We start from the raw sequence: 27,959 nt of genomic DNA, 5'->3' as shown, positions 1-27,959 counted from the left end.
GCCCCTGAGCCAGCCCTAACCTCATGGTCAAGGTGAGGATATGTTTCTTATGTGGAGAAGCATCACAGGTCAAGCTCAAACTATGCTCCAAATGGCACAAGATGACAAAATATTCCAGCCCAAATAGAGAAGAAAGCAAACAGAGAAAAAACAGCAATAACTGTTCGTTTTCTAGTGCTCTGGCAGAAATCCTACCCTTTTGAAGAGTTAAATGACTTCTAAGGGTGATTAGTGAAGGAAATCATCATATTGAATGTCTCAATGAATGGAGATGGAAAGAGATGGGAAAGGACAGAGGTGAGAGTGGGCTCAGAGGAGAAATTGGCTGCATATTCATGCAAATACAGGATTTACTTCCATGTGCTGCAAAAATTGTGTTGTGGAATAAATGTGCTGATTAAACCTACAAGTAAGTGTTGAGTGCATGGTCATTACAACACAACAGGACTATTTCCAAGTGTTTTAAAGGGACTGCCAAAAGGTCTGTTAAAACTGTGTACACTTACCTAGTCAGCAAATAGGTCAGTGAACACCACTTGCTCTGGTTTTTAATAAAGGGATTTGAGAATATTCCCCAGACTTATAAGAAACATACATTTTCATTATTCTTTTGTGAACCAGAATGAGTGCTTTATAGTAGTTGGAAAAAAATGAAAAAGGCATCTTAGTTTGCCTTTTTCCTTCAGCTGCTCCCTCATAATATGTAACTTCAAGTTGAAGTAGGAAAAAAGGGAATAAATTGGCACATGTGATATTTTATTACTGATTTTGGAAAAAGCAACAGCAGGTTTTTATGAAACACACAGTGCCTCACATTGTTATATTCTTCAGGGTAATCTGGCTTGGTTCTTACTGCTGGCAATGGGATATATTAGTGTGACTGCCAAGATTCTGATTCTTCATTCCTCTGGGCTCCCAGCATCCCAGAACCTTGAAAGCACCAGGATCTGGGACTCCTTGGGAATTCACACTACAGCATGACCCTGGAGCTGTGAAGTGAAATTAACTATACAGAAAGGACCCTGCAAGCTTCAAAAAACCCCAAAACACAGAGATGAGCTAGCAGTAAAATTCCTGCAATTAAACCAGAAGATAACCTGTGTTTTGTTAGAAGTTCATGTAAACTGAGACACATCTCTAAAACAGCACGAAACAGACATTTTTTTCCACAGCAAGCCACATCATTGAAAAAATTCCTAGCATGCCTCAAAGCCGCAATCAGTAACTGAGCAGAAATCCAGATTTAGGTTGGAAAAGGGACTTTGTTCTTTGTTGGTCCTTTAGTGGCTTACACAGCTCCAGCTCTGAGGACTGAAGGGATTGCAGATGACTCCCAAGAATTAATGCTCCCAGTGAGACAGAGAAGAGAGAGGCTATGTGCTACCCTTTGCTCTGGGATGACTGAAAATATACACTAAAAAAATCTCTTGTAGAAGAGAAAGACCAGGTAATTTGGAATTTAGTAGTTGCTACATTTGGCTATGCATACAGATCCAGAATGGGTCAAACTGGCTTCAGATCCATGAATTTCTGTTTAACAGGACTAGCAGTCCCACATTAGCCTTTTCCCCATGTTCTCAGACAAAAATACAGTGTTTTATCCTATGTCAAATGTACTGTGTGTGCTGCTGGAAAACTATTCAGCTGAATTACTTTAGGAGGTAGCACTTGGGTTACATAAAATAATCTCACATATTAAATCTCTTTTTAAAGCCAGGTAATCTCTTTCCATTAAGAGGAGTCTCTCATTGGGAAATATATCTTATTTTATCAGTCTGAACTTCAGCTGATTTTATTTTTTATTTTTTTTTACCTCTTTTTGTCCAGACCCACTTCATGTTATGGCAAACCTTTAAAACCCACGTGGCAGAATTTGTGCCCACCAGAACAAGAAATACCTAGCTAAATAAGCTACAAAGTGTTTATATCCATAAGAATGAAAAAAGGCAAGGGAAAGGCTTTTTATTTCCTTCTCTGCTCCTGCTCTGCAAGAGCACCCATTTATTTTCCCTGTGCCAAAGAGAGTCCATTTGGAAGAAACTGAACAGAATATTTATAAGCTGTTATCCTGCACACAGACTCAACATATCTCCTCTTATCATGGAACTTACCAAAAGATCACTTAAATTAATGACATTCATTCTATGGACTTGAACAAGCCTTGGATCAGATGAATCCTGCACAGTATCAACACCTGAGACCCCAGGTAGGAACAAGTTCCAAAATATTTATCAAGAACTTTTTACTCAGTATTTGAAACTTTTAAATCAAGGGCCGGAAAAGGAAAAGGTGCCAAGAACAACCCTTTTCTGACATTACCTGCTTTTCCTTAACAATGCATATTTTAATAGTAAGTAGAACAAATGTTGAAATATAATCTCTCTTCTGAGAACTAAATGACAGTCCCTAGCTATTGGGGACACTAAAGTAGTAAAGAGGAGAAAATGTGCAAATAACGAAGGTACATTTTGTCCAATTTAGCTGTGATAATGCATAAAATAATATGTAAATAATTTCTATTTGAGGAGATTAGCATAACGACATTGGTATTTGCAATCAGAGAGAGAGCCTGTATTGTATAACCTGGGCTTGCAACTGAGGCAGTGTGGTACCATTTACCTGAATTTGAGCATAAGAATTGTATCAGTGCTACCTTCATCATCATTAACACAAAACCAATACCACTAACACAAATGGTAACAAGGAAATGTGATCAGTGTCAACTTGGATAGGCAATTAAAATTTAGAAGTAAAGGAATGGAAATGTTGTTTAGCTGTATAAGAACAAAGAGGTTCTATTAACCTGGCTTTGCAGTGAAGAAAATTGTCAATATTGTTAATGTAGGTTTGCAAGTAAGTTGGTGTCAGTGTCGCAGAGGAAAGGACTTCATAATTAGGACAACACAGTTAATATTGACCTGAATTTTCAATAAAAATCATGTCTGCATTTTAATTTGGAACTGTAAAATTCATCCTTGGGCTCTCCAAATGACCATATAATTAACTTGTAGTTACTTTGAAATTAGAAAATTATTTACATAATACATTATATAACCATGTGCTTTTACAAATGGTGAGATGATCGCTGGGTTTCCAGAAGCATCCGACACTTGAAGTTTTATATTTCCTTGCAAAAGTATTCCCAAAGTTTTTAATACTTTACTGCCATAAAAAAATTACCACTTCATCAGACTCTGCATTCTCACTCCAAATATTGTTTTCTTCATTAGAATTACTAGTTTTAGTTAGTCTATAGTTAAATCTATTAATGACCTCACAAATAACTATCCTACACATTTATTTTAAATACTCTGAATGATACTAGCAAGAGTGATCAAAAGGATTCTTACATGGACATAAATCAGCGTTATGCACTTAAATGCAAAAAACCAAAAAAGAGAGAAGTATTTAAATGTCACTTTTGAACCTGAGTGTGCACTTTTTTGCACGTAGCTTCCTGTGCAAATCCAACTCAAAGATAAGATAAAGAAAGGTTTCTTCTTAGGGGGAAAAAAGTGCTTTTATGTGCCCTTTCCATGTTTCCTCACAATAGAAAAGGATAACATGAGTCCTGAACCATTTTCTGTCTCCATGTGTTTTATAATAGGCTCACCTCCTTCTTCTTCTTTTCCTTCCTCCTTCTCTTCTGCACCAAGAATCAAAGGTTTCTCAACTTCTGTTTTGTCTTCTTGGTTCAACAGTGGATCTGAATAAATTTGATAAAAAGATGAACAGTAAAGCTTTTCAGAAAGGACATGAAAGGATTAACACCCACGAGAGACCTTGCCATTTAAAACACCAGCAGAGGAAAAGGATCTTTTCCTCCATGAGTACAAATGAAAAAGCTGTCCAAGGAAATCCAAGGGGCTCTAGTTCAGAGCAAAGCCTTGAAGATACTGAACTTTCTGGGATTTATCACAAAATCCCATGTGCCTCATCCAAGCATGGGTCTTCCCTAGGACTCACTGCAATCCCAGAGGCACATACAGTCCATGCCCCATCCCTTGAAAAGCCAGGCTGGATGTGGCTTTGAGCTACCTAGCCTAGCAGAACGTGTACCTGCCCATGGCAGGGTGGTTGGAACTAGATGATCCTTAAGGTCTTTTCAATCCCAGACATTCTATGATTTTGTGATTTTGTGCTAGTGTTTTCCCTTGTTAATCTTGCTTTTTGATTTCAAGACACAAGGAGTACCTTCTATTTCCATGCAGGAGCCTTGGGAATCTTCCCCACTTTTTATCTCCTCATTTGCAGAAATATCCTGTTGTCCTGTTAATACAATAAACAGAAAATGGTATCATGATGATGCTGCATGCAGCCAACGCTAAATTCATTAAAACTGAACATGAACCTCACACACAGCATGGGACTTCTAAGCCAAGCACCACTTTTTTTTTCTATTAAGTGAACAATGTCAGACACATTTTATATATGAAAATACCACTTAACAATACTAGGCATTATGCTAGTTAAATAGCTGCTCAAAACTGACCCTGCAGCACTTACAGCTTTTTTATCTTTTGCAGCTCTGCCTTGACACTGTTTCTCATAGGAGCTGTTGTAAAGTGCTTGCACTTGATGGTCAGCAGAAGGAACAGAAATACCCCACAGGCTTTCAGAAGCACAACAACATAGGAGGACATGATAACAATGCTATGCACTCAGGATCAGTAATGGCTAAACCTATTTAGAGACATGTGGCTTTCCCATGAAAGAAATGGTTTCACCCTGATTCATTATCTCCATCTTAAAAAAACTTTGGCTTTACCTTTGGCTTGATCTTGCTCACACATCACAGGATCCACTGAATCACTCTTCTGCATGACTTTGGAGTCTTTCAGGGAATCTGAGGTAAAAAAAACAAACAAACAAATAAATCCTGACACAGTTTTCATGCTGGAAATATAGTTACTTGAGTTAGAGGAGCTCTTACGTGACTGCTTCATATCTGGCATTTTGATCCACTGACAGATTTGCTCTCTGTTTAACAACAGTCTTATAAACCACACAAGTATATATGTGGGTTTCAATTATTCAAATTGATTTTGGAGTCCCTACCCTTACGGAGCAGGTTTTTGGTGGTAGTACAAACCTTGAACCAGGCACTGGCAAGGAAGGATGCATAAGCATAATCAACAGAACCATCAAGAATTTTATTCCTCATTAGTGGAGTGGCACAAATCTATGAGAAATAGTATGAATCACCTACTTGATAAATAAAGTGATTTATTATTTATTTAGAGTAACAGATTTTCATGCTTGGATTTCCAGAAACTTTAAATCTTTCCAGAAACATTAAATCCCATCAATCCCTGTGCAAATCCTAGCCTCATGTCACTTGATGACACAGCTCCCAAGGTCATTATTGTGGCCAAGACTGCTTTTCTTTTTTGGGGCAGACTATCATAATGAACTGCCCAAAGCAATGCTTGGAAGCAGTGGCACAGTGAGACTTAAATTACATTTTAGCAGAAAGTCCAATTGATGTGCTGTGTGGGGCCTTCATAAACACAGGGCCTTATTTTGTTGTGTCAAACAACATTTTCTGACAGCAGTCAGTTTTTGTATGGGGATGGAGAAATACATAATGCATAATTCCACTGTATTCAGGTGATACAGCAACACAGACAGTCAATCTAGTTTTGCTCATCCTCATCACACACAGATTTCATTGGATAATGAACTCTCTTTGAGCCTTGTTAAAAACCAGCGCTGATCTAACTGGACATTTTGGAAACCACAGGAGTAAGTCCACTCCAGGTCATAACAGCAGCAACAGATAATCAGTGTGTGTCTTCCCATGTGAGATGCTTTCTAAAATCCTGCTCAATGGAAAAAAGCAAGTGAAAGTGCCAAAAGATGTACAGCACATGATAATAATAATTTACACTATGACAGTGTATTTACAACTTAAATTCTGGAAGATCCCTCTCTACAACATAGCTGAACAAATCTTACAATATACCCAAGGATGCCCCTATAAAACTCTGTTCCTGAAAGTGTCCAAAAATAATCTCTGATGGATAAGTAGAAAGCTGGGCTGTTAATATCTGATCCAAATTTAATAATCTGTAGGAAAGGTACGTGCTGAAATTGTGTGGCTTTAATTAACTGCAAATAATCCCCCAAGGCAAATATTTAATTACCTGCACAGTTTCTTACTTCTTTCACGGCATGACAATAACTTTAAAAAACCCAAGTTTGAAAGCAGAATAACTCACTGATGTACAATTTGTAAAACTTTATACTTGCTGCACTTTTATTTCCCTACCATTAACTTAAATTTCTGCTCACTCTTCTCAGTTGGACCACTGCACCAGTCTTTCATACCATATGGTACAATGAGGTTCAAAGGATTACCCTTATCAGCCTGCATTGGAGCAAAACTAAATTAGAATTTTATCAAATTCTGAGTTTAATAAAAAATCCAGTTGAAGGATCTCTCGGTGTAAATGGGAATAGCAAAAAATTCTATAGGGAATTTTTCAAGCAAACTTGGAACACTTTGAGGGAAATTCTGGCTTTGCTGAAGTTTTTGACAAAGCTCTCAGGATTTCAGACAAGCCAAAGTTTGTACTGCCTGTAACTCTATACCTTAAATTAATATAATTTTTTTGTATGATACAGCTGCATGCTTGTAAAAGGAACTGCACTGGCAAAGCTGGAATCAGAAGTGATCTGCCTAGAGTACCATGATGCCAGGACTCAAACATAGCCTTTCAAGCAGTCAAAAATGATGATAAGTACAGTATCACCTGCATGGGGAGGGGGATATGCAAGCAGCTCTACCCCATCATTCCCTTAGAACTCTCTTATTTATTATCTTTCACCTATTGCACAATACTTCATACTCCCAGACTGGTGCCCTTAATCCCAGTTCACTGGTGCCACCTTTTTTCCCAGATTGAGGAATGACTCCAATTTAATGCAAAAACCAATCCCCAGCATCACTGGCACATGCAATGGTCAATCAATAATGGATTTTAAGAAGCCTCGTGCTTGGCTGGCATGTGTGTCCTATCATGGTGATATTTGTCACACAGCATCACAGAGGGAGGAATGTCATTGCTATTCCCACCTATTGGCACAGCTGGCAGTCTGTCCCATGGGTTTTATTCTTAAGAAATGGTAATTTTGTGTTAAAACTTTTGTTTTTATCATAGGCAGTTGTCTCATTGCCCCGTTGCTTGAGAAAGCAATTTAACTGCACTCAGTTACAAATTATTTTAGGCAATATACAATGAGAATTCTTCACAAGTTGTTTTTTTGCAAAGCATGTCTCCAAAAATAACAATGGACAGAAGTTGCTGCCTAGTTGTAAGAGTCTCCTAGTTTTACTTCCAAAGCAGGAACCTGTCATGATTGCTTTTACCATGAAGATTCTGAGTTCCAAAATCCTTAAGGTCAAGACCATATCAAAGATTCCTTCTTTTCAAATCCAAATATTGCACTAAATATTCAAGCCACAAGGTCCAAAGACAGATTTACTTTTAGGATTTAGAAAAATAAAATAAAGCAATGGAATAATCCCAGATTTATGAAGCAAATCTGTGCCAAGCAAAAGTGAAAGTGTAAAACCAAAGGCAGTGATCAATAAAAATGTTGAATACAGACTACTTTCTGTGTGCAAGTTTTTGGTAGGGTAGTGGTATTCCTCAGGCTCAGCTGATCCTCTGTGCTCATTTTGGAGCCTTGTGCAACTGTGCATAAGCCCAGATGAAGATGATTCCAGGGTCTGCAAGAGCTCTGGCCATCCCTAAGGCCTTTGTTCACCTCTTATTCACCTGATGTTTTAAAATGGCATAAAGCAATGTTAATCTTCTCCTAACACAGTTGATTATCTGTTAAGTCATACCAGAGAATTCAAGCCAAGATATTCTTTCACAGCACAGTATTGCTTAACTTTTTGGTAACAGACACACTGGGCACTATTTACCTTGGGTAAGTAAAACTATAAAAGTTAACACTCCTCCAGTAAGGACTGAAAAAAAATAAAAATCTGTGTTTCTGGTATCACTGGAGTAGAGTTCCTAACATCACACATGAATGAACCAAACAGGACATTTTCTTGCATAAATAAGACAAAGATAGGCCACATTTATCTACTGCACCTCAGGTGCTTAAGTGCTCAATGAAGTCTGAGCAACCCTTAGTTCTCTAAAACTCCTCCTTGCTGGCTGGAGTGGCAGTGTCCATGTCAGGAGTGCTGGTCTCTGCTAGCCTCCATTTTATTGAAATAAGTGTCTTGAATCCACCTGGGAACTAGCCCCAGTCCTCAACAACCTGTTTACAAAAATATTTAGGCTTTAAATAAATTAATCAGAATAATCTGCAGGTATATTCACTGCTCCTACCAACTGTATGCTGAATTCATCTCTGAGAAAAGCATGCAGCTTGCAATAAACTATCAATCCTATCCTTCCTGCCAATAGTCAGGCGCTGTTTTGTTTAAATCCTGCATAAATCCCCTGCTCTTCCATACCATTCATTTTTTCTTCTGACTGTATAAGGCAGTGCTGCTCAAATACAATTTTGAGAAAGCTAAGGTAGAGGGGAGATGTAAGAACTGAATGTTAAGTGGTTTTAATGATCTTTTAAAATTCACTTCCCCAGCTACTCTCTGTACAGCTTATTTACTGAGTAGTTTCTAATGTGCAAAACACCTGGGTCCTGTACACAGCATAGATAAATCACCGTGTTTTAGGGAGCTGTAAGAAGATCAAAGAGGGAAAATGATGGTCATTAGGAAAGAGCAGGTTCAGTACATTTTATTTTTTTAAGCATGATACTGTGATAAATGACTGGAATGTTTCCAGAGTGAAAGAAATCAAGCAGACATCTAAAATTACAGGTAATGGTGTGCACGGAGGCTGCCACATGATTAGGGTATTCTTTTGCCTCATAAACTGAGGAAAATATGTTAAAATGAAGTACTATAAAATGGCGATTTATGAGAAGTTAGGAAGAGATTCTTGGGCTTTGACTCTAAAATGTTATTTTTATATTCACCAAGATTTCATTTTAATCTATCTTTGTAATTGATTAGATTTATTGGAGCCAAAGTTTAAAATGCTTGGTGAACCCGACATTTTCAGGTGCAACAACTTGTAGAGATATTTTATCAGGTTTTCAGGTAATAGACCAAACAGTTCATATCTGTAGGTGGGATCCACTGAATACTTCTCCCACCTGTTTGTGCTTCAAGCTGACAGAAGTGCATCTTACCTTCTGTCCACCTGAGAACTTCCAGGTGCAGCTGGTATAAAAACTGTGGGCATCCTTCTCCTGACATAAGGGGCAGGACCTGTTTTACAGGGCTCTGGGGAATGAAAAATCTGAGAAAAACCTGTTTGCCTTGGTTAGAGCCTGTCCAGGGGAAAGGACTGGGGGGAGAAGATGAAAGAGCAGGATCTCACATTGGTCTGACGGGAGCGCAGCTGAATGGCTTCAGGTCAGCTAATATTAAAAAATAAGGAGGATTTAAATAAACCAGCTAAGTGGATTAGTGTTCACTGTTGCAGATGCCAGTACTGGTGAAGGGTAGAGCAGAAATTGAGAAGTTCAGGGGCTGGACCCCATCTGGATGCACAACTCAGGTCAAATGTGTCAGGTTAAATGTGAAGAAGTGAATAACCCACATTATGAACAGCTTGAAGTGAACCTTGTGGAAGTTTTTAAGAGAATAAGTGGCTGGTTGGATGGTGGTGCTGACATCCTTGGTTAAAAACCACAAACCCCAAAAATCAGCTTGTGCTAGCCAGTTTGCTTTCACAGGAATCCTTCTAACCAAGGGACAGAAAAATGTTATCACTTGAGTAGGCATGCAAAGCCACAGGTATGGCTGAGGGTGTTGAAACTCTTCCATTAAAAAAGGTTCTATTTCAGTTACCTATAATTGAAATTTTCCAGGCTGAAATTTTAGGTCTAATCATAGCCCAAGGGTGAAGTAAAAACATTTCATTGGTAGCTGCTGAGTGCTCAGCACTTCTCAAAATCAGGTCAGTCATTTAGATGTCTTAATATATACCTAAGAGCTGATTTTAAACACCTCTTTCTGAGCATATTGGCCTTTCAGCCAGTCTTTTTCATGTGCTTACCAATGACTAATTTATGTCAATTTGCACAGCTCCCTTGCATTTGAAAGGCTCTGTCTTTCAGTTTATGCCTTCTCAATCATTTATGTCTTTAGGACATCAAGATTTTTCCATACTGAGAGCTACAACTGGCCAAAGAGGAATTTATACCTATTACATTTTAAAGGCAGGATACTTACCGGGTTCTGGGTTGCCCAAAGAGAATTTTTAGGGCTAACCCCTAGCCAAGTCATATAACTAATTATTTTTCTGGAAACACAGACCCTCCAGCCAACTGAATCTGACTCCATTTCAGAGAATGCAGAAAAACAGTGACTTGCTTTCAATGGCACTCCCACAAAAGCCCAGACTTTGCTGAACACCTGGAAATAATTAATCAGTCACTACTTTATTTTAAAAATTAATTAGTATATGATTTAATTTAGTTGACCTTCAAATGAAAATTCATTTCTTATTAAGTGCTAATGAATTAGAATCAATGTATTGTGCACAGAAACTTTGCATAGTAGGGAGTAATGCTTCACCTGTACTAAATCCAGTTCCATTTTACATTTTCCTGCCAGAAAGTCTAATCATTAAATTGGGTTAGACAGTAATTGGTAGAAGAGGCAACTGAGATGAAGATGCAGAAAACTCTCTGTCACACAGACACACATGCATGTACACATACTCTCTTTAACAAAACACAGGTTCAATCCAATCTATACAAGGTCAATTTAAAATTAGTTTGTAGCCCCAGCACAATCTCATGCAGACAGATGTACCAGACTGAGTGCAGCCTGCCTAATACACCCTTTATCTGCTGCATAAACATTAATGACTTTAATCACTTTGTTCTGCCCTTACACTTCATAGAAAGAAGCATCTCTCACTTGAAATACGTCATATATAAAGTATCTACTTCCATATGCACAGTAATGAAGCACTTGCAAAGGTGCTGCCTGGAGATGTCAGCTCTCCCCCAAGAGATCATAGTTAACCAGGCAAGTTTTTAAAGGTAAAACTGCAACAGTTCCTTGCAGAAAGAGAAACTTGGCACAGACTGGAATAAGAGGATACCTCAACAGTGTTGCATTGAAAATCCCAATATTCTTGAAATATGACTCCCATTTTTTTTCCCTCCCCCTCCCACCTTCCCCTTTTTTTTTTCTCTGTAGACAGATGAACACTGAAAAAATTCAGTTTGCTCAAAGGCCATGTGCAAACTGGGTCTGTGTGGATTGTTTTTCTTGGACAGTATCTCTCCTATGGTAAAAGAAGACATATACTTTTAGATTAATGTGAGATTTGAAGTCTCACGAGAGGTTTTCATTTTAATCAAAGCCCCTCAAAATGTAGCTCTTGCACTGCCCTCCACTCTTATCATGAAAACCCCTTTCATGTTCCCATCTTCCCCCTTTTCCTTTTAAAAAATTATAAAGAGGACTCACAACAAAAATACTAGATCTTTAAAGTAACAGAGATGGATGTGTTCTGTTTTGAATATCACCACATTTTAGAGCAATAAATAACTATGTCAATGTGTTTGCTATATTCTAATCCCAGAAGTATGAGGAGGAAAAAAAAACCTGCTAGTCAACTTTAATTGGACTCAAAATAATTGTTTTGGTGCATTCACAAGTGGTTGACATTTGAAAGACCTAAACTTTCATAGCAGGAAACTTCCTGCTATCCCTGCTATTCTGAGTGGTTTAAGCTATGCATTTTGGGAATGTGCAGCTAGATTTATTTGCCATAAATCTTCTACAGTAATTAGGTGGAAGGACTGGGAAAACATAATTTCTCTAAATGCTTTATTTTCAGTTCATTTAGTTGAAGATAAACTAGAGAAATGCGTATGTTCCAGAACCTGGAGGTTTTAGCCACGTTAACTCAGTAGGCAAACAATTTGAAAGCTGGAATTTATTTTGGGAGCATCAGGTGTTTTCAGAAATGCCAGGATTTTGTAAATTGCCATTTCTCACAAAAGAGGTAGCACTTTTTTGGTAACAGTAGTATTTATTTTAAAAAACATCAAAATCTGAAGCGATAGAAACATTGAAGGATCACAGAGTGGTTTGGGTTGGAAGGGATCTTGAAGATCATTTCATTCCAACCCCAAAGCAGGGATGCCTTCCACTAGACCAGGTTGCTCAAAACCCTGTCCAGCTTCACCTCAAACACTTCCAGGGATGGGGCACCCACAGCTTCTCTGTGCAGTCTCTGCCAACACCTCAGCACCCTCACAGTAAAAACCTGCAAAGCTGAAAATCTACTGATGGAAATAAGGATTAAAACCATGGCCTGGCCAATGATGGCACTGATGTTCAAAATTCTTGTCTCCATTGAAACAAAAACAGCAAGGAAATACAAAAAGCAGAGTTTTAGCTTTTCTTTTCTTTTTTTATTTTTTTCTTTTTCTTTTTTTTTTTCTTTCTTTTTCTTTTAACTTGTACAGTTTCACAAACAAAATCTATGGAGGAGAGCTTGTCTCACTCCTTTTTCCCTACCAGATGCTTCCCATCTTTCTTATGAGGAGAGGTAGGACATCAAAGAGATAATGCACTTTGGATCTCTCAGGGCACTATCTCATCTGCCAGTCTCTCAAGAGAAGAGGGGAAAACACCATATATACTCCTAATATATGAAAAGTGAGACTTAGCACACAACGATGATTTCTTTCCTAAGAGTCTTCTAATGCAACGGTGTAAAAACACTGCAAAGCAGATCAGAAGACATTCATCTTCTTAGTTAGGAACAAGAACTCAGAACAATACCAGTTTGTAGGGATCAGACAGAAAAGGAAAATCCAAACCCAAAGCCTCACTGTGACCCTCACATTGTGAAACACATAAAATGGGGATTCTCCCAGAAACAGAATACATAAACAGGCCAAATGTCATCAAAACAAGAGAAATTAATGACAGGCAATCACCAACCATGCTGGGATTGAATCCATCACTATTTCTGCCTTCCACTACCCTTGCTACAACTACAATTTGTGATGTATCAAAAGCAAAAGCCAGTGCTCCTGCAAAGATTTGTGGTTCTTTTTTTCCCTTGCAGGATAAATCAATCTGTTAAAAGAGCACTTAAATCAACCTGCACAAGGGCTTTGAACTCATAATCAGGTAAGTATGTGGGCTGTCCAGCATGTAGCTTTGGAACAAAAGGGCAGGATCTCACACCCTGTCACACTTATCTAGAAAAATGAGAAGAGAGTCAAGTAGTGATGCTGAATTAAACATTGAATCTTTTAAAATAAATAAGTTAATGGATGTTAATAATTATGTTATCTGAGTAAAATGCATGAAAATTTTCTATTAGTCTTTCTTGAAGGCCATACTGATGGATTGTATTTGTTATAGATAGCATAACTCCTCTTTTGGATTACCAGTAGCAAACATTTTGTATTACACCTGGACTTTTTCCTGATGTACCCCCACAAAAATGCTAAAAAATGTAGACCAGCATAAGCAACTAATAGCATAATTATTATAGGAATATCAAAAAACTGGTTCCTATCTGTTGGTAAACCAGCAACTCCACAGGAAAAATCTCAGCTTGAAACACTTAAATTAGATAATCTCTCTTGTTTCCTAAACTTCCTGTCATTTGGCCCTGTGACACTTTTAAATATTTATTACAAACTAAACGATCTGAGTGCCCAGCACAGTCTGCACAAGATAAACATTACTTTCTGCCTCTCTATTATGACTTCATCTCCTCCTGTCTCCTCCTGATGTGTTTATAGCTATTGTGTTTTTCTTTTCCTGCATCATGAGAGCACTGAACAGGGAGCTGATATTGCTGAGATAGATGTGCATGCTTAGCTGTATTACAAAGCCTTTGGTAAATGAAAATCCAAGAGTTTACCTATTAATGTATTGTTTAACTGTGATTTTGGTTATTTCCAAACAAAGGAAAAAAAAACAGTTTTATGAAATGTCCTCTTGGGATAGGATATTTCAAAACATAATTTCCAATCTGTACCTTTATTCTCACTCAGCTCAATGTCTTCTGATGTTAGGCTGGCTACAGATGAAGGTTTTGTTTCACCTATAAGAACAAAGGAAACGAGAGACAAGTTATTCATTAAACAGAAAACTGATGAAGCACTTTACTGGAAAAAAAAAGTGCTATGCCTTATAGAGACAAGATATTGGAGCTGAATTTCATTTACAGGGCTTCCATCCATTCACTGGCTATTACTGGTCTGATAGTCTTTCCTAAGCAAGATGTAAACTAACATTCCAGTACAGCCAGATCAAATCTGTATTTCAATTTCTCATAATACAGATAGAGGAACAGCTATTGCTTTCATGAGTAGGGTGGTGTTCTATTCACTCTGAGATTTCTTTTTTTCATATAATCCATATATTTTGAGAAAAAAACAATTAATTAATTCTTAATTGAATCATGTCCATGAATCCCACTGGAATCCAAATGCTTTCCTGAAAATAGAAGCTTTCATGAATCAGGCCTGAAATTAGAAAGTCCCTAAAAATCTGCAGCTTGGAATTTTTTAATAGTAGAGCACACAGGTAAAACTATTGTAGTTAATAGATACAACTGGTACCTGAATTTAATAAAACGTTTTCACTTTCCCTGTTGATTTTTCTTGCTAATTCTTATAGTTCTAAAATATTTATAAGCTTTTGTTTCAATTTCTAGACTTTAATTTCTTTCAAAAGACTTATAGTTGCTGATGCTGACAATTTCTTTTTCCTTATATAGCCCTTTAGTACTTTTAATTAGATTGAAACAAGATCTCAGAACCACCTGCCATGTTGTTTTTCCATGTGGTAACTGTGAAGCTCATTGAAGAGAGACTGGAGGCCAGACTTTAAAAAAAACCCCACACAGCTTAAAATTTTCAGCCTTTTCAGACTGTTACTGTTTTTCCCACTACTAAAAAAAGTTACTGTTTTTCCCACTACTATAGTTTTGTTTTTTTTTTATAATGTGCATTTTTCTCTATAATATGATGATATTTTTCACTATAATGAGAACATACAAATCTTTATGTAATGGACCAGGTAAGAATAGAGCATCAATTTTTTGTCCTACATTTTCTTTCACAATACTGAAGTATATGGTTTGTCACACTCAGAGGAAGTTTATGCCTTTTGGTTTAGATAATACAAATAACATTAACTTTTGATGGGATTGTTCCTAACAGTGGTCACTTGTAGTGTATAGAAATCTTCTAGGCACACAACTGTGTGGAAATCTTGGAAAATCAGGTCATTTTCCACTGCCAAGAAAGGGTGCAAAAGCAGCAACCTCAAAATTCCTGGTGATGCTTTGTCTCCACAATGCACAGAGCAGAAAGCAGCAGAGACTCACTAAGTGGATGTTACTAACTTGAGGTAACAGTGGCCCTCTCTGTTCCTGTCACTATGTAAACCAGGAGGGAAAATTGTTCAGCCAAATAATTCTTTTCTGCAACAGCATCTGCCTGTGGCCAAGGAGGTGACTATTGGGCTATGAGTGGGAATGACATTATGTTGAGGCATGTACCTAAACCACGTTCCTAAATGACATTTTCTGGATCTGGGACCTCAAATGTCTGGATCTTTTCTTTAACACTCTTCACGAGAATAATGAAACATGAGTACCAATACAAGATAGCAAAAGAATGTATATCATGGCTCTGATAAACCAGCTCTGACAGCTCATATTGTAACAAGTCATAACAAGGAGTTTTGGGAAAAGCATAGTGCATTTATAACACCTACAGTAGCAAAGTGGTAGTTTCCAGAGGTAAACATTCCTTAATTCTCTTGGGAAAAAAAAAGAGTATTTTATTCAATCAAACTGAAGTACTCACCCCATCAGAGTGACTATCTGATGACTGACAAGCACAGTGGGCTGTATTGGGCATCTGCAGATGCTACAATCAGGTTTAACAGGAACCTCTGCAACTGGAGCCAGGAGCTCCAGGCAGTATTAGCTCTTAGGTGAGCTAGCAGTCAAGCAGTACTTGGTAAAGTTAAAAGCTCAGAATTGCTTGGAAAAAGATATGCCCCAGTCTAGTCAGAGATTTGAAACAGAATCTCAATTCACACGGAATAACTCATTCTTCTCCCTGGTCCCCTTGGCCTGTTTGAAATACAGCTAGTATGAAAATGAAAAAAAACAGGGAAGGATATGTGGTTGCCCTCCCACACTTACAAAACACCATCATGCACTTGTCTTGGGGGGATAAAGTTTGCTGAGGTCCATGGGAATCTATTTCATTCTGTAATACTCTTTGTTTCTGGCTTCACCTCCCACTGCCAGCCCCACATTAGGCACATACAGAAGAGGTGACAAAAAAGGCTTGAAACACAGGAGGACTTTGAGCACATACAGGCAACATCAGATGTTAACACTCAGTTGCACAACAGTGACCTGTGGAAGGCAGGGAGAAAAGCTGCCCTTCTACCTACACCGTGGCCAATGCACAGGATGAAAAGAAGACCCTCATTCAATGGACTTCTCATTACCACAATATAGGAAGCAAATCAATTAAGTCAGGAATCCAAGCCTTCTAAATGTATCTGCTGTGTTTGCTGACCAACCACCTTCAGCTCCAGAATTTCCAGATTTTTTTTTCTTTCTCTGGTTTAAATATGTTTAGGGAACATTCTGCATTCCAATGGGAAAAAAAATCCTAACCAAATGAGAAAAGAAGTGTGCTGCATGTCATATTACAGTTAAAGAAATACTTAAGAAATAAGGGAATAGACAGACATTTTGATTTCTACTTCAGGTCTTTTGCTAGCTAATTCATTCTGTCAATTCATAGCTGTCTCTTGCAAGAAATAGAGTTGTGGAGCATGAAAAATACAACCGTAAACAGAAAAAAAAAATCTGTGAACACGGAGTGACACTCTATTCCAACACACTGAACTCAATAATTTATAAGGATGTCACCTGCAAAACCCACCACTTGTGAACCCTGACATTCACTCACAGCACATGCAATATTTTTCTCTATGGATTTAAATCTTCATAACCATTGTGTAGACAATTTTTTAAAACTTGAAAATACCCTTTAAAAATATGAGGAGTTGAGTTTTCATCAGAAGGAGCCTCCTGCTTGCTTCCTCCTTCCCCAAATTTCTTCCCCTTATTCCTACTCTATACAGAGGGGAAAAAAATACTTATTCCTTGTGAGAGGATTACCTAGATTAGGCAATTTGAAGGGAGAATGTAGAGCTGGTAAGCTGAGAGGGGTCTGCATTCCTGCTCTGCAACACAAACATTCATAATGAATGAAGATTTGGTCTTTAATGGGAGAATTGCTCAAGACATGAGCTAATCTGGTGAAAATGTGCAAACATTACCCTTCAAAAGCACTGACTAAGGGTGTTGTTCACTAAAGTGGATAGAACCTAAGACAGGCCTTTAAGGAGCTGGGCACAAACCTGCTTCTTGGCTCTGGGTCTTACTTTCATCGGTGTTTGGCTTATCCACTGCATCATTGCCACCTATTGAGAAAAACACATAAAAATTATTTATGATACATCTTTTTATTGGTAACTGGAGCAGTGCAATATTAATTGTAACCAATTTAGCACAAACTGCTAATTTACAGCAAAGTGCTGCAATAAAAAAAGGAGAGATGTAAAGGTAAGCTGAAAAAAACTGCCCATGACCAGTTCCATTTAAAACAGTCATGTTTTTATATCTCAAGATGAGGATTATAGATTTTATTTCAATAGGCCCACTGGAAATAACAGTACCAAGTAAAGGGATGTTTCCCTAAACACAGTCTGCAATAAATGAAATTGTTGCTTGAACTTCTGTGTATTTTATAAAGAGGTTTCTTCCTAGCATTATTTTCCTCCTATTATTTTTCTATTTCAACAGAATCCTTGAAGTGGCTGTTTCTGACCTGCAGAACTTATTTCAATGCCTGTGGGAGGTAAGAATCAACTGAACTGAATTTTAAAGCAAAAGCCACAATACCACTTAACATAAAGTATAAAAATTCCTCACAAATAGCTGTAATGAAGACAGCACATCAAACCAAAGTAAGACTGCTAGGACTGAATGAATTTTCCCCTTTTTACATTCACATTCATTCCCAATTTTCTCCACTACTTCACATTCATTATCCATTTTCTACCCTCCAGCTCTTTTTTGGAAGGCAGGTACCAAACAGCAAATAACCACTGAGAATGGGTAATACCCTGAAAAATATCTATGGATCTCTTAAACTTTGCTCGCCCTGACTACAAATATATCAGGAATTCTTTATTTTGAGGGATGGGAAAGGCTCTTTTAGCTTCATAATAACATGAGAGGCTGCAGAGCTGCATGCAGGATTGGATGCCATGGCCATGCTCCCTTCCCACCAAAAGAACAGCTGAGCACCAGCGTTAATGAGGTAATTGAAAAGCTGATTGCATATACATTGTGAGAGGGGAAATTCATTCCCAGGCCTGGAAATGTCTGGATAATGATACACATATTTTATTTTTTTTTGCTGTGATCTTTGCTGGCTGCTGGGTTTTCTGATTACAGCTTCTCTAAAGCAACACAGCTAAAGTTCCCTGTGTCGGCCACCTTGTTTTTACTTAACACATGGAGCCTGGTGATGGGAATAGCAGTGGTCCAAATGTGCTTAGGTGGATGGAAGGAAAACAGAGAGAGCATGTATTTTCACAGGCAGATGTATGTCTGGTGGCACACTGCACCTCAGCTGATATTGAAAGGCTGAGGTATGATGCTTTCCCTCTTTCCAGCAGGCAATTCTTCCTGGCATCCAGCAGATGGGACTAGTGGAGAATTATTTCCAAGGCTGGCCCTGCAAGAGCTGCTCTCAGGAGGAGAGGAGATGAAGCAGGAACTTGACACCCCTCACCTGAGAGAAGAGAGGTGGGCAGGGTGTGGCTGATGGCCATCAGTGGGGACTTGTGCTTCCTGCCCTCCTGGTAACTCTAAGTATGAATTCTAACCTTAATGGATGACTTGCCATAGTGATTTCCTAGCACAACAGTGAGCTCTATTTTGTAAAAAATTGTGTTATGTGGTTGACCTAAATGGAGTGACAAAACCTGCAGGGTTTTTCTTTCCCTGACTTGAAATCAAAAGTTACTGTTTTCAAAGTCACCATTCTGCCTGTCCACACACAATAAGGCCACATGCAAAATAGAAAGTTAGCTAAACTTTTCTCTCCCCCACCCTTTTCTCTTTAAACACAGGCTTGGTGCCATCAAGCTATGCAGCAAGCAATTCATAAATAAAGACAATCCTGTAACACAGCAGTGCAGCAGCACTGGAAAAATCTTTACCAATAGGTCAGACCAAAAGAGGTTATTGCATCACTGTAAAATGAATGGTGCCAAAGCTTCAAGGATTCAATCATGGTCAAGTGTAACATGTTTCACACTATGCAGAAAGAACTTCACAATCAGAAAAAGCAGGTTAGGCATATATGTAACTCTGATGTATCACTGAAATTAATTCCAGCCATTACCTTACTGCATTCACAATTTAAAAATCAATTTCCAGATGATAATTGTTTCTACATCCATTCTTATGACTATAACCACAGCTTATTTGACTAAAACCAGGTTAATTCATATTTATTGCTAAGGAAATATATCTCTTGCTTTAGTCATGCAGAGAAAACTTAAACTACAAGAGAAAGTTTAAATGATCATCTGATTCAGCAGATTATCAGATAAACCACATTTTATCAATCCTATATGTATTATTTCAGCAGACATTCACTGTTTAGAACTGGAATGATAATAATAATAATAATAATAATAATAATAATAATAATAATAACAACAACAACAACAACAACTATATATTGTAACATAAATTACAGGATTCTCAATATTTTTTCACTTCATTTTGTTCCTTTAGAAAGAAAAATGCAAAAGACTTTAAACAGAAACTTCACCTCTTGCACTCTGACCCAATCCAATTGACTGACTGGATCATGATATGAAAATTCATCTTGATCAGTATACTGACAATAAGTGTTGTGCCTGGCAAGTGAGTTTGGCAGAAATAGGGAAAAGGAAATGCTAAAAATTAAGACTGGACAAGTGATGATCAAGTAAATGACTTTCAGAAGGAATGGTTAAGCTCTGCTTGGCCTGGAGTATCTATTTATCTTGTGAGAAAGGGAGGAAGCAGGGCATGAATACACTGACAAGAAAGCAAACTATAGAGTGGAAAAGTGACTAATCCCAAAGTCTTTGACAAACAGGTTTTTCCACTTTTAAAAAACCATTCTAATGAGTCTCTCACTGAGTGCCTTTGACTGATGAAGAGTCTTTCTGCAGTTATTTCTCTCCACTGGAACTGGGTGCAGAGCAAATGGAAAGGCTTTAAGGAGCACGTCCTCAAGGCAAAGAGCTGGAAATATATTTTACAAGAGTAGTGAGACAATTTTTTCACCATATTTTTATTCACCCCTGGCTCTCCTTTTCTCCAGGCAGAAAAGCCAGAACCAGTACATTTTCCTTGAATCTTCCGCATGACATTATTTATAATAAAAATGTCTTTTCCACTGGATGGCTTCTACAGTATCTGCCATCCTTCTCTTCCCACTACTGCAGCAATCAGTGATTGCATTTCCTTTAGGTGAAAGATGTCCTCACAGTATTTGCTTTTCTATTTCAGTGGTAATTGAACAGCAATCTGTCACTCACTCCAAAGGATATACAAAAAGTGGCAAATGACATGTCGTGTCATTTTAGGCCAGAAAATGTAAATGATTTTGAGCCACATCACAAGACAAATGGGAACATCTGTTTCTTTCCCTCTGGCATGACAGTCAGTTCTAAAAAAATAGAAATTTGAGGATTACAGTTGTACTGTACAAACAAAACAAGCACATCAGACACTAAAATACCTTCTTCTGTCCATATATTCTGCTTTCTCTTGCCAATTGACTAGTGCATGATAGGTTCTTGCTGTCTTCCCATGGCATTTTCTTTGAGGTCATCAAGAAAATCCATTCCCCTTCCCCAAAAGATATATTTGGTAGAAAAGAAGCTAAACAAGGATCAATCAGCATGCTCAGCAAGCTGGCAGAGGCAATTTTAACTCCACCAGAAAAGAGGATTCTCCAGGAATGCCTGCCCACTTTCTGTTATGGAGAGGCATTTAGCATGCCCAGTGAGGTGCCAGCTGCAGTGGCAGCCCCCAAATCAAGCAGATAATATAATAAATAATAAGCCATCCATCAGACAGGAGAGGGGTGGGACAAGATCTGGATGAAAGGTCAGGGAACAAACCCTAGGAGCAGGTTTTAGTATTCTTCATGTTTTCTCTGCAAGAGCCTGGAAATATGTGACTTCTTACATCTTCCACTGTTCCTATGACAGACATGGCAAGTCAAAAATATTAATAGCCTGCTGGCCTCTTGGCTCTTCCCATTTCAGAGCTGAGGAAATGCTAGGTCTGCTTGCACACCTCCTCCTCTTCAGCAGCACCTTTCTTCACAAGCAGCTGGAGACAATTTAAGAGATTAGGCTAAAGTGCCTCAAAAATGGGTGCAAAAAGACATTTTTCAGAAGAAAACAGAATTGCAGATACTGTATGTTTGTATTTAAAGGAAGAAATTCTGCATAAGCAGTACAAACCAGTCCATTTCTACCCCTCCAACAAGGAATCACAGAATCTGGAAAGGATCCACAAGGATCATCAAGTCCAACTAATGAATACAGATGCTATTAATAACAAAATTGTTTTTGCTACTGAGAAACCTTTATTCATATCATCCATAGGGTGTTAGTGTTTAGAATAAGGTTTCTTCAAACCTCCTCCTCCTTCCTGGGGTAGAAATAAAATTGACAAATGGCCAACACCTGAGGCTTTCATCCATATTTGTGCAGGTGCCACATCCTGGGACACCGGGTTTAATCCTGTGACATCTCTGAATGGCTCTGCCACACAAGTCCAGGAGCATCTTCTGCTTTTCTGCATGGCCAGTGACTTTGGCATCTCTCCACTGGTCTGACCTGTGCTTCTTTCTTGTATAACAAATGCAAGTACAACCAAGGGCTGTCAGACAAGTTTTGAACTATCTTTTTACAGCCCAGAAATACTGCCATGGTAATCATACTAATGACATGAAGGTCCTTATTGTATAGCAGAGAAACTAATTAATGAGAAAGTGAAAAATATAGGCCTTGATCTGCATTCTGCACACAAGTAGATATGCTGGCTTCACTGAAACCCCTAGAATGTGAGAAGAAAGCACATGTACAGCCATATAGGCACTTGAGATCATACAGCCTGCAATCATTTTCAAAATATTCCAGTGGTAAAATAATATCAGACATAAACCAAGAAGCACATACACTCAAAGGCCATTACTGCAGAACTACAAACACATTAAAGTGAATCATTAACGTGGTGGCCTGAAGTTGCTGAACATTTTCAGTTTTCACTTTAATTTCTTTTAATTAAATTATGATTTAGGTCAGTTTTAATCATTACTTGTATATAACCCCTTTGGGGTAAATTTTAAGAAGGGTTAGTAACGTGTTATCTGCAGTAATTGTTTAATGGAGTTATGAGACTCTGCCCTCTGTGCTCCTTCAACAAATTACCACGCTGCAGATGCAGCCCTGAACATGCTACTGTGAATGCACCTAGCCCAGTGAAGCTGTCAGTCCAATAAATAACAGGATTTCATTTCCATGCAGCATTTTGTCCAGGAGTGTGGGAAAAGAATGAGAAAACTGTAGCTTGAGGGCTTATCTCAGAGGTTAAAAATAAAACTATTGTATCTCACGTATTTATCACCCTGAGAAATCCAAGAGTCTTGGCTAAAGCCTGCTGAAGTCACCATGCATGCTCCCCTTGCTTCACTCTTCTGTGGGTCAGAAGACAGCTAACTCAGCTTCATCATAACCCCTCTGGTTAGGGAAGAACCAGGGGATAACAGCCACAGCATCAAATAAGTCCTGAGAAGACAGGAGCAGGATAGTTTGTCTCAACTCACTGCTGGGAACATTGTGCTCACCTGGCTTTTCACTGGCTCTGACTCTCCATTGACTCAGATTGTGCTGCACAGTATTGCCTCTGTTCTTGTAGTGTATAAAAGGGGACAGAAATTGCTCCTTTGAGTTGATGCAGAGCTCACAACAGTATAAAGAAGCCCTGACTTCTGGCCATACAATTAGTCTTATTCAAGAAAAATAAAAGGACCCCATGAGGGCAAGTGCAAAACAAAACATTACTATGTAAATTTAATCTTTGTTCATATTTTTACAGTGTACCTGAAGTCTGAGCAAATACATACTACATGGGATGGCCACATGGAATATTTTCCCAGCCACAGTCAAAATAACTTGAGACCTATTTTGATTTTTCTCCAACTGAAGAAACAGACAGAGAAGCCACAAAGAAAATTACACTCATAAAAAACCCTCACAACATTCAAACAAAACTATGGACTACTTAGCATCAGCATTTTGGAATGAAGGGACCAGCCCCATCTCCTGCAGTGGACCTGAATAATCATGATGGTTTAGTGTTATTCACATCATGCTTAGAAATGAGCAATGAATTCCTTGACAGATGAGTCCCCTGCAGGTGCCTCAGGGTGGGTCACTGCGTGGAATTCTCTGACAACACTGCATTAGTCACCCCAGTAACTTAGTCTTTTGCACTTTAGCTCATCTCAGAAGGAAGACAATCTACTCCAAAGCATTCAGGGTGAAAACAGGAATTGCAAGTGTCTTTCTTGTGCTGTTACACAGATGTACAATCAGTTGCCAAAAGAAACCCAAATGGGTAAATGGCCAACACAACAGGACTGCACATCACCTGTGGAGGCCAAAATGAGCTGTGTTTTCTGAGTTCTGCACAGCCACTGCATGGCAATTTAATGGAACAGCAGAAGCCACTTCACCAATAAAAAGAATCTTCTAAAAAATGTTTGCTCAGAGAGAAAATACAACTGAAAATACAGATAACATCCTATTTTACCCCTGGCTAAGTGCAAGGTGATCACCTAATATTCTGAAAGCTGTAATCAGTCAGGACAGATGGTGGGCTTCAAAACAGAAGTGAAAAGAGAAGCTATCAACCACAGTGGATGGAGGTTAATTGCCACTTTTTAAACATTACCCATCTGCATTAAGGTGAAGCATCTCACAGACATGTTTGATACACATCCTTCCCAGGGAATTTCTTCTGTAGTACTTTATCTTCATTTAACATTTTATTAAAGGATTAGGTTTGGTGGAAAAAAGAAGACAGTCAGTTCTAAGCTATCTTAATAAAAAGCAACAGTTTTAAAGCTGAATAAATGACTGTGTTTTTTGAAGCATAATTATGTGTCTCGATGTTCATATTTAGTAGATTATGACTGGAGCAAAAATTTACTGAAGAATGACTGCCCCGTGGGATGCAAAGTATGAATGCAGCTACAATTTATCAAGGGATAAAAGAACTCCTTGCTATAAACTGCAGAACTAATCAGAAATCAAATCTAGATATTAATTCATCCCTTAAAGAGAGAGACAATCAGGCCTGCACAGTGTTAGAAGACCTTTAGGAGAGATGCTTAGAACATCTCTCTGCAATGGCAAGAAAGAGCAGCTACTGTGTGCATCCCACAGGCTTCAGAGAGGATTGATGGAAGGATGTAGCACAAGCCAAGTGTCATGGACTATGGTGGGTGCATACACTAGATCCCTCTCCATGAAGCTAGAGAGTGAGCACCACAGCAGCAAAATTCGTGGCAAGTAAAGGAGAAGAGAAGAGGAAGCCTTATGTTAATCTCACAATTAGAGGATTAAGCCATAAACAGAGGTTTATTTTCTGGTCCCAAGAGTGTGCACTTTTTACCATTTCACAAAACCTTTTTTGGGGAGGGGATGAGGAGCCAGGGTGTCTCCCTCTTTCTGAGAATGCTAATGACTGGCCATGACCTGCTGGACCAATGAGTTGTTGAGATCAGATGCAGTTTTATTTCGCCTCATTTCTGCTGCATACTTCAATCACCAGACTGACATCTCTCATGGACAGAGCATCCACCAAGTCAGGCAGGTGCCAGCTGGTGAGCCTGGATTTCTGACACAACATTCAGACATGTGATGTTACCTTTGAAAGCCAAGAGGCCAAATTGTGATGACCCCATCAGGCAAAGGAACCAACACTATAAACCCTGTTAAAGGTGATTTGTGTTCAAAATGAGCTTTGTGGTTTGGCTTATTCATCAACCTGTTCTCCTTCCCACCAAGTGAATAGAAAACAGACAAAGTATGTCCTGGACAAATAACTCCAAAAGACCTGCTCCTTCTGCAGGTGATCCTGGGAGAACAACAGCCTATCAATCTATCAGAAGGAATCGGGTCATTCATCTGGGGAGCAGCTTATGAGCGAAACTGGAGTAAGACAACTTCCAGAGCTCCAGCTCTGTCTTCACATCCCTTGAAGGAGGGCAAGGAAATGGCTGTTCTTGTATGGATTGATTATTTTTCTGCTGGAGGAAGAGAAAAAGCAGGCATTTGTGCTGCTGTTACTAGATGTGTTACTCATCTTTGATACAATATTGATCTCACACAGACCATGGAGGGAATGGATGGGAAGCTCTTTGGCAGGCTCTGCTTTATATCTAAGAAATCCCATAAAGAAGGAAAGGGAAAACAGTTTTGCTTCTCCCTGTTGCACATGCCATGCTGTTAACTATATATGGGAGGACACATGGGGAGGCAGGTAAGGGAAACTAGGAACATTTAAAATTCTTGTTTTGTTAGGCTTTTGTATAAATGGTTTGCCATTGCTTGGTGGCAATAAGTAGGATGGGAATGGGTGACTGTGCCATTTGTGCCAACTTGTGGCTGCTGTGTTGTGACAAGTACTGCCATTTTGTCTGTGTAACCACTTTGAGATTCTGTTATGAAGCTACTGAAGTGAGACATGCATATGTTTTGTTTAGTGCCAAACATATTTTGTTCACCTGACACTTTATAATCACTGTCAATGAATGCACCTGACTGAGGGAAAGGCAGAATTATCCCTGGCTGCTTTTACTCTGCCAGGATGCAGGAAAGTGGTGTGAGAAAAAGAAAAAAAGAACAAAAAAGAAGAAAATTATATGGCATGTTTGCACATGTCAAACCTGAAATACTGCAGGGAACCTGTGAGTAAAAGATGTTTCCTAGTCTATCCATTTTCACAGACAATATCTCTGCGGTGAAAATCTATGGAATACAACCACTGACATAAGAATCTGCTGCACAGTTCACATTTACTTTTCTCTACCAACAATCTGGAGGCAGAGAACAATATATCTAATAGAATAATAACAGACACCATTAATACTTTAGTGGTTTGGTATAAGATTGCTTTCATTAGCATGTCAAGTGTTTATTTTAGCTTACTGCAAAACAAGCTCCTTACACACAGCCATGTACTCTCCCGGATTGCAAGGAGGGTAATAATAAAGGAACTTACTTTCCCCAATATTCTGTGGAGGTTTTAACATGCACTGAAATGATATTGCTCCATTACCTCTAGCCAATGAACCAGCCTGGTGAGCTGGAGAAAAATATTGCAGCAGAAATATTGCTGAACTCAGTGGAATAGGTTTCAGAGACTGCCACGAGGGCAGACACGAGGCTGTTCTCACTGCAAATTGTACTCCCATCTTCAATCTAAAAGGACACTCACAACCAGGCAGAGGAAAATACATTGGGTTCTTCCCATGTCTCAGTGTATATTTGTTAAATATTTTATACCTGGTCATGATACCAAGGGGAAAATAATATCCTATGTTAAATGTGGACTTGCTTTTATTGATAAAAGGTAGGGGTTGGGCTTTTGGGGGGGTTTGTTTGTTTTGTGGGAATTTGTTTTTTATAGTTGTTTACTTTTCTTGTGTGTGATTTTGGATTTTTTTCGATTTTACCCTAAGGGAAATTCAACCAAGTTGACCTCAGACAGCGTTTGCCTTTGTTGTGTTTTATTTGAGACTGCTTATATACATTAACTATTCAATTTTTCTTTTTAAAAAAACAACAAAAAACAACAACTAGCTTATTGGAAGCGAAGACAAACCCCTACCTAAATAAAATTATTCAGACATGTAGTTGTGGTTCATGTCACATACTCAGAACTTTCATAATCTTCAAGGCTCCCCATTAAAAGTTCTTTTAATTCATCAAAACCAACAGCTAATAATTAGACCAGGAGAAACTAAATCCTCTTCTCAGACAAATGTGTGCAAATCCCATTTACTTCAATGGAAATGGCTCACAGGTGTGATACATTAGACTCCAGACACTTGGCAGCTTGACAGGAATTCAGTGCCTGGATCCCAACTTCTTGTCTCCTCTTCCAGAGGCACAGGTAATGCCAAAGAAATCTGATCCAGGTTTCTCCACAGGCCCCTCAGCAAACACTTTAATCACCTATTCTTTTCTCCATCACAACAACTCTCAGGGCTAAATTTGAACTTTCAATCCTAAACATCACAGGTTTTCTTCCTGCCTAGCAGATGGGGGCTCTGCCACCAGCTATATTAAACCCAGCAGCAGCGATTACGTTTCACAGGCTTCAATTCTACATCAGCAGAATCTACTGTATGGCATCAAATTCAAGGAATTCAGGCATTTTACAGCTCAGGAGTAATGCAATAATTCTATTGCCATACTGCTTACTTTGCCCTTCCAACACATTTATTTGTGCTTCACAAAGTGAGCAGTAGGTCACTGGGAAAAATGGATAAGCACAGAGAAATAGGAAACTGTATCTAGGGAGCAACAGAAAAAGTGAAACAGCATCAGCTAATACTTGAATGGAAGGAAAACCTTACACTTTGACAATACCTTCTCTCTTCCTTTCATTTTGTTTTGGTTTTTTTAAAGATACTGATACAATGAAAACTTTTAGTCACACTCCAGGTAAGAA

At 38.6% G+C, this 27,959-nt stretch overlaps 1 protein-coding gene across 5 annotated transcripts in view; it reads right to left on the bottom strand.

Moving 5' to 3' along the window:
• Nucleotides 1-27,959, bottom strand: part of MACROD2 (mono-ADP ribosylhydrolase 2) — an 850,223-nt gene that overhangs the window by 35,907 nt on the left and 786,357 nt on the right. For 4 of the 5 annotated variants that reach the window (XM_015620848.3, XM_015620846.3, XM_015620847.3 and 1 more), the window contains exons 12-16: nt 17,489-17,551; nt 14,067-14,132; nt 4,769-4,846; nt 4,195-4,269; nt 3,614-3,706 (exon numbers count right to left, since the gene is read on the bottom strand). In XM_015620848.3, the coding sequence (XP_015476334.1) occupies nt 3,614-3,706; nt 4,195-4,269; nt 4,769-4,846; nt 14,067-14,132; nt 17,489-17,551 (375 nt within the window). The remainder of the gene's footprint in view (nt 1-3,613; nt 3,707-4,194; nt 4,270-4,768; nt 4,847-14,066; nt 14,133-17,488; nt 17,552-27,959) is intronic. The other variant, XM_015620850.3, reaches the window with a different exon arrangement.

Source organism: Parus major, chromosome 3, assembly GCF_001522545.3.
Source record: "Parus major isolate Abel chromosome 3, Parus_major1.1, whole genome shotgun sequence".
NCBI classification, from domain to species: Eukaryota; Metazoa; Chordata; class Aves; order Passeriformes; family Paridae; genus Parus; species Parus major.
The sequence above is the reverse complement of the archived record's forward strand: the minus strand, read 5'-3'. Positions and strand labels throughout refer to the sequence as shown.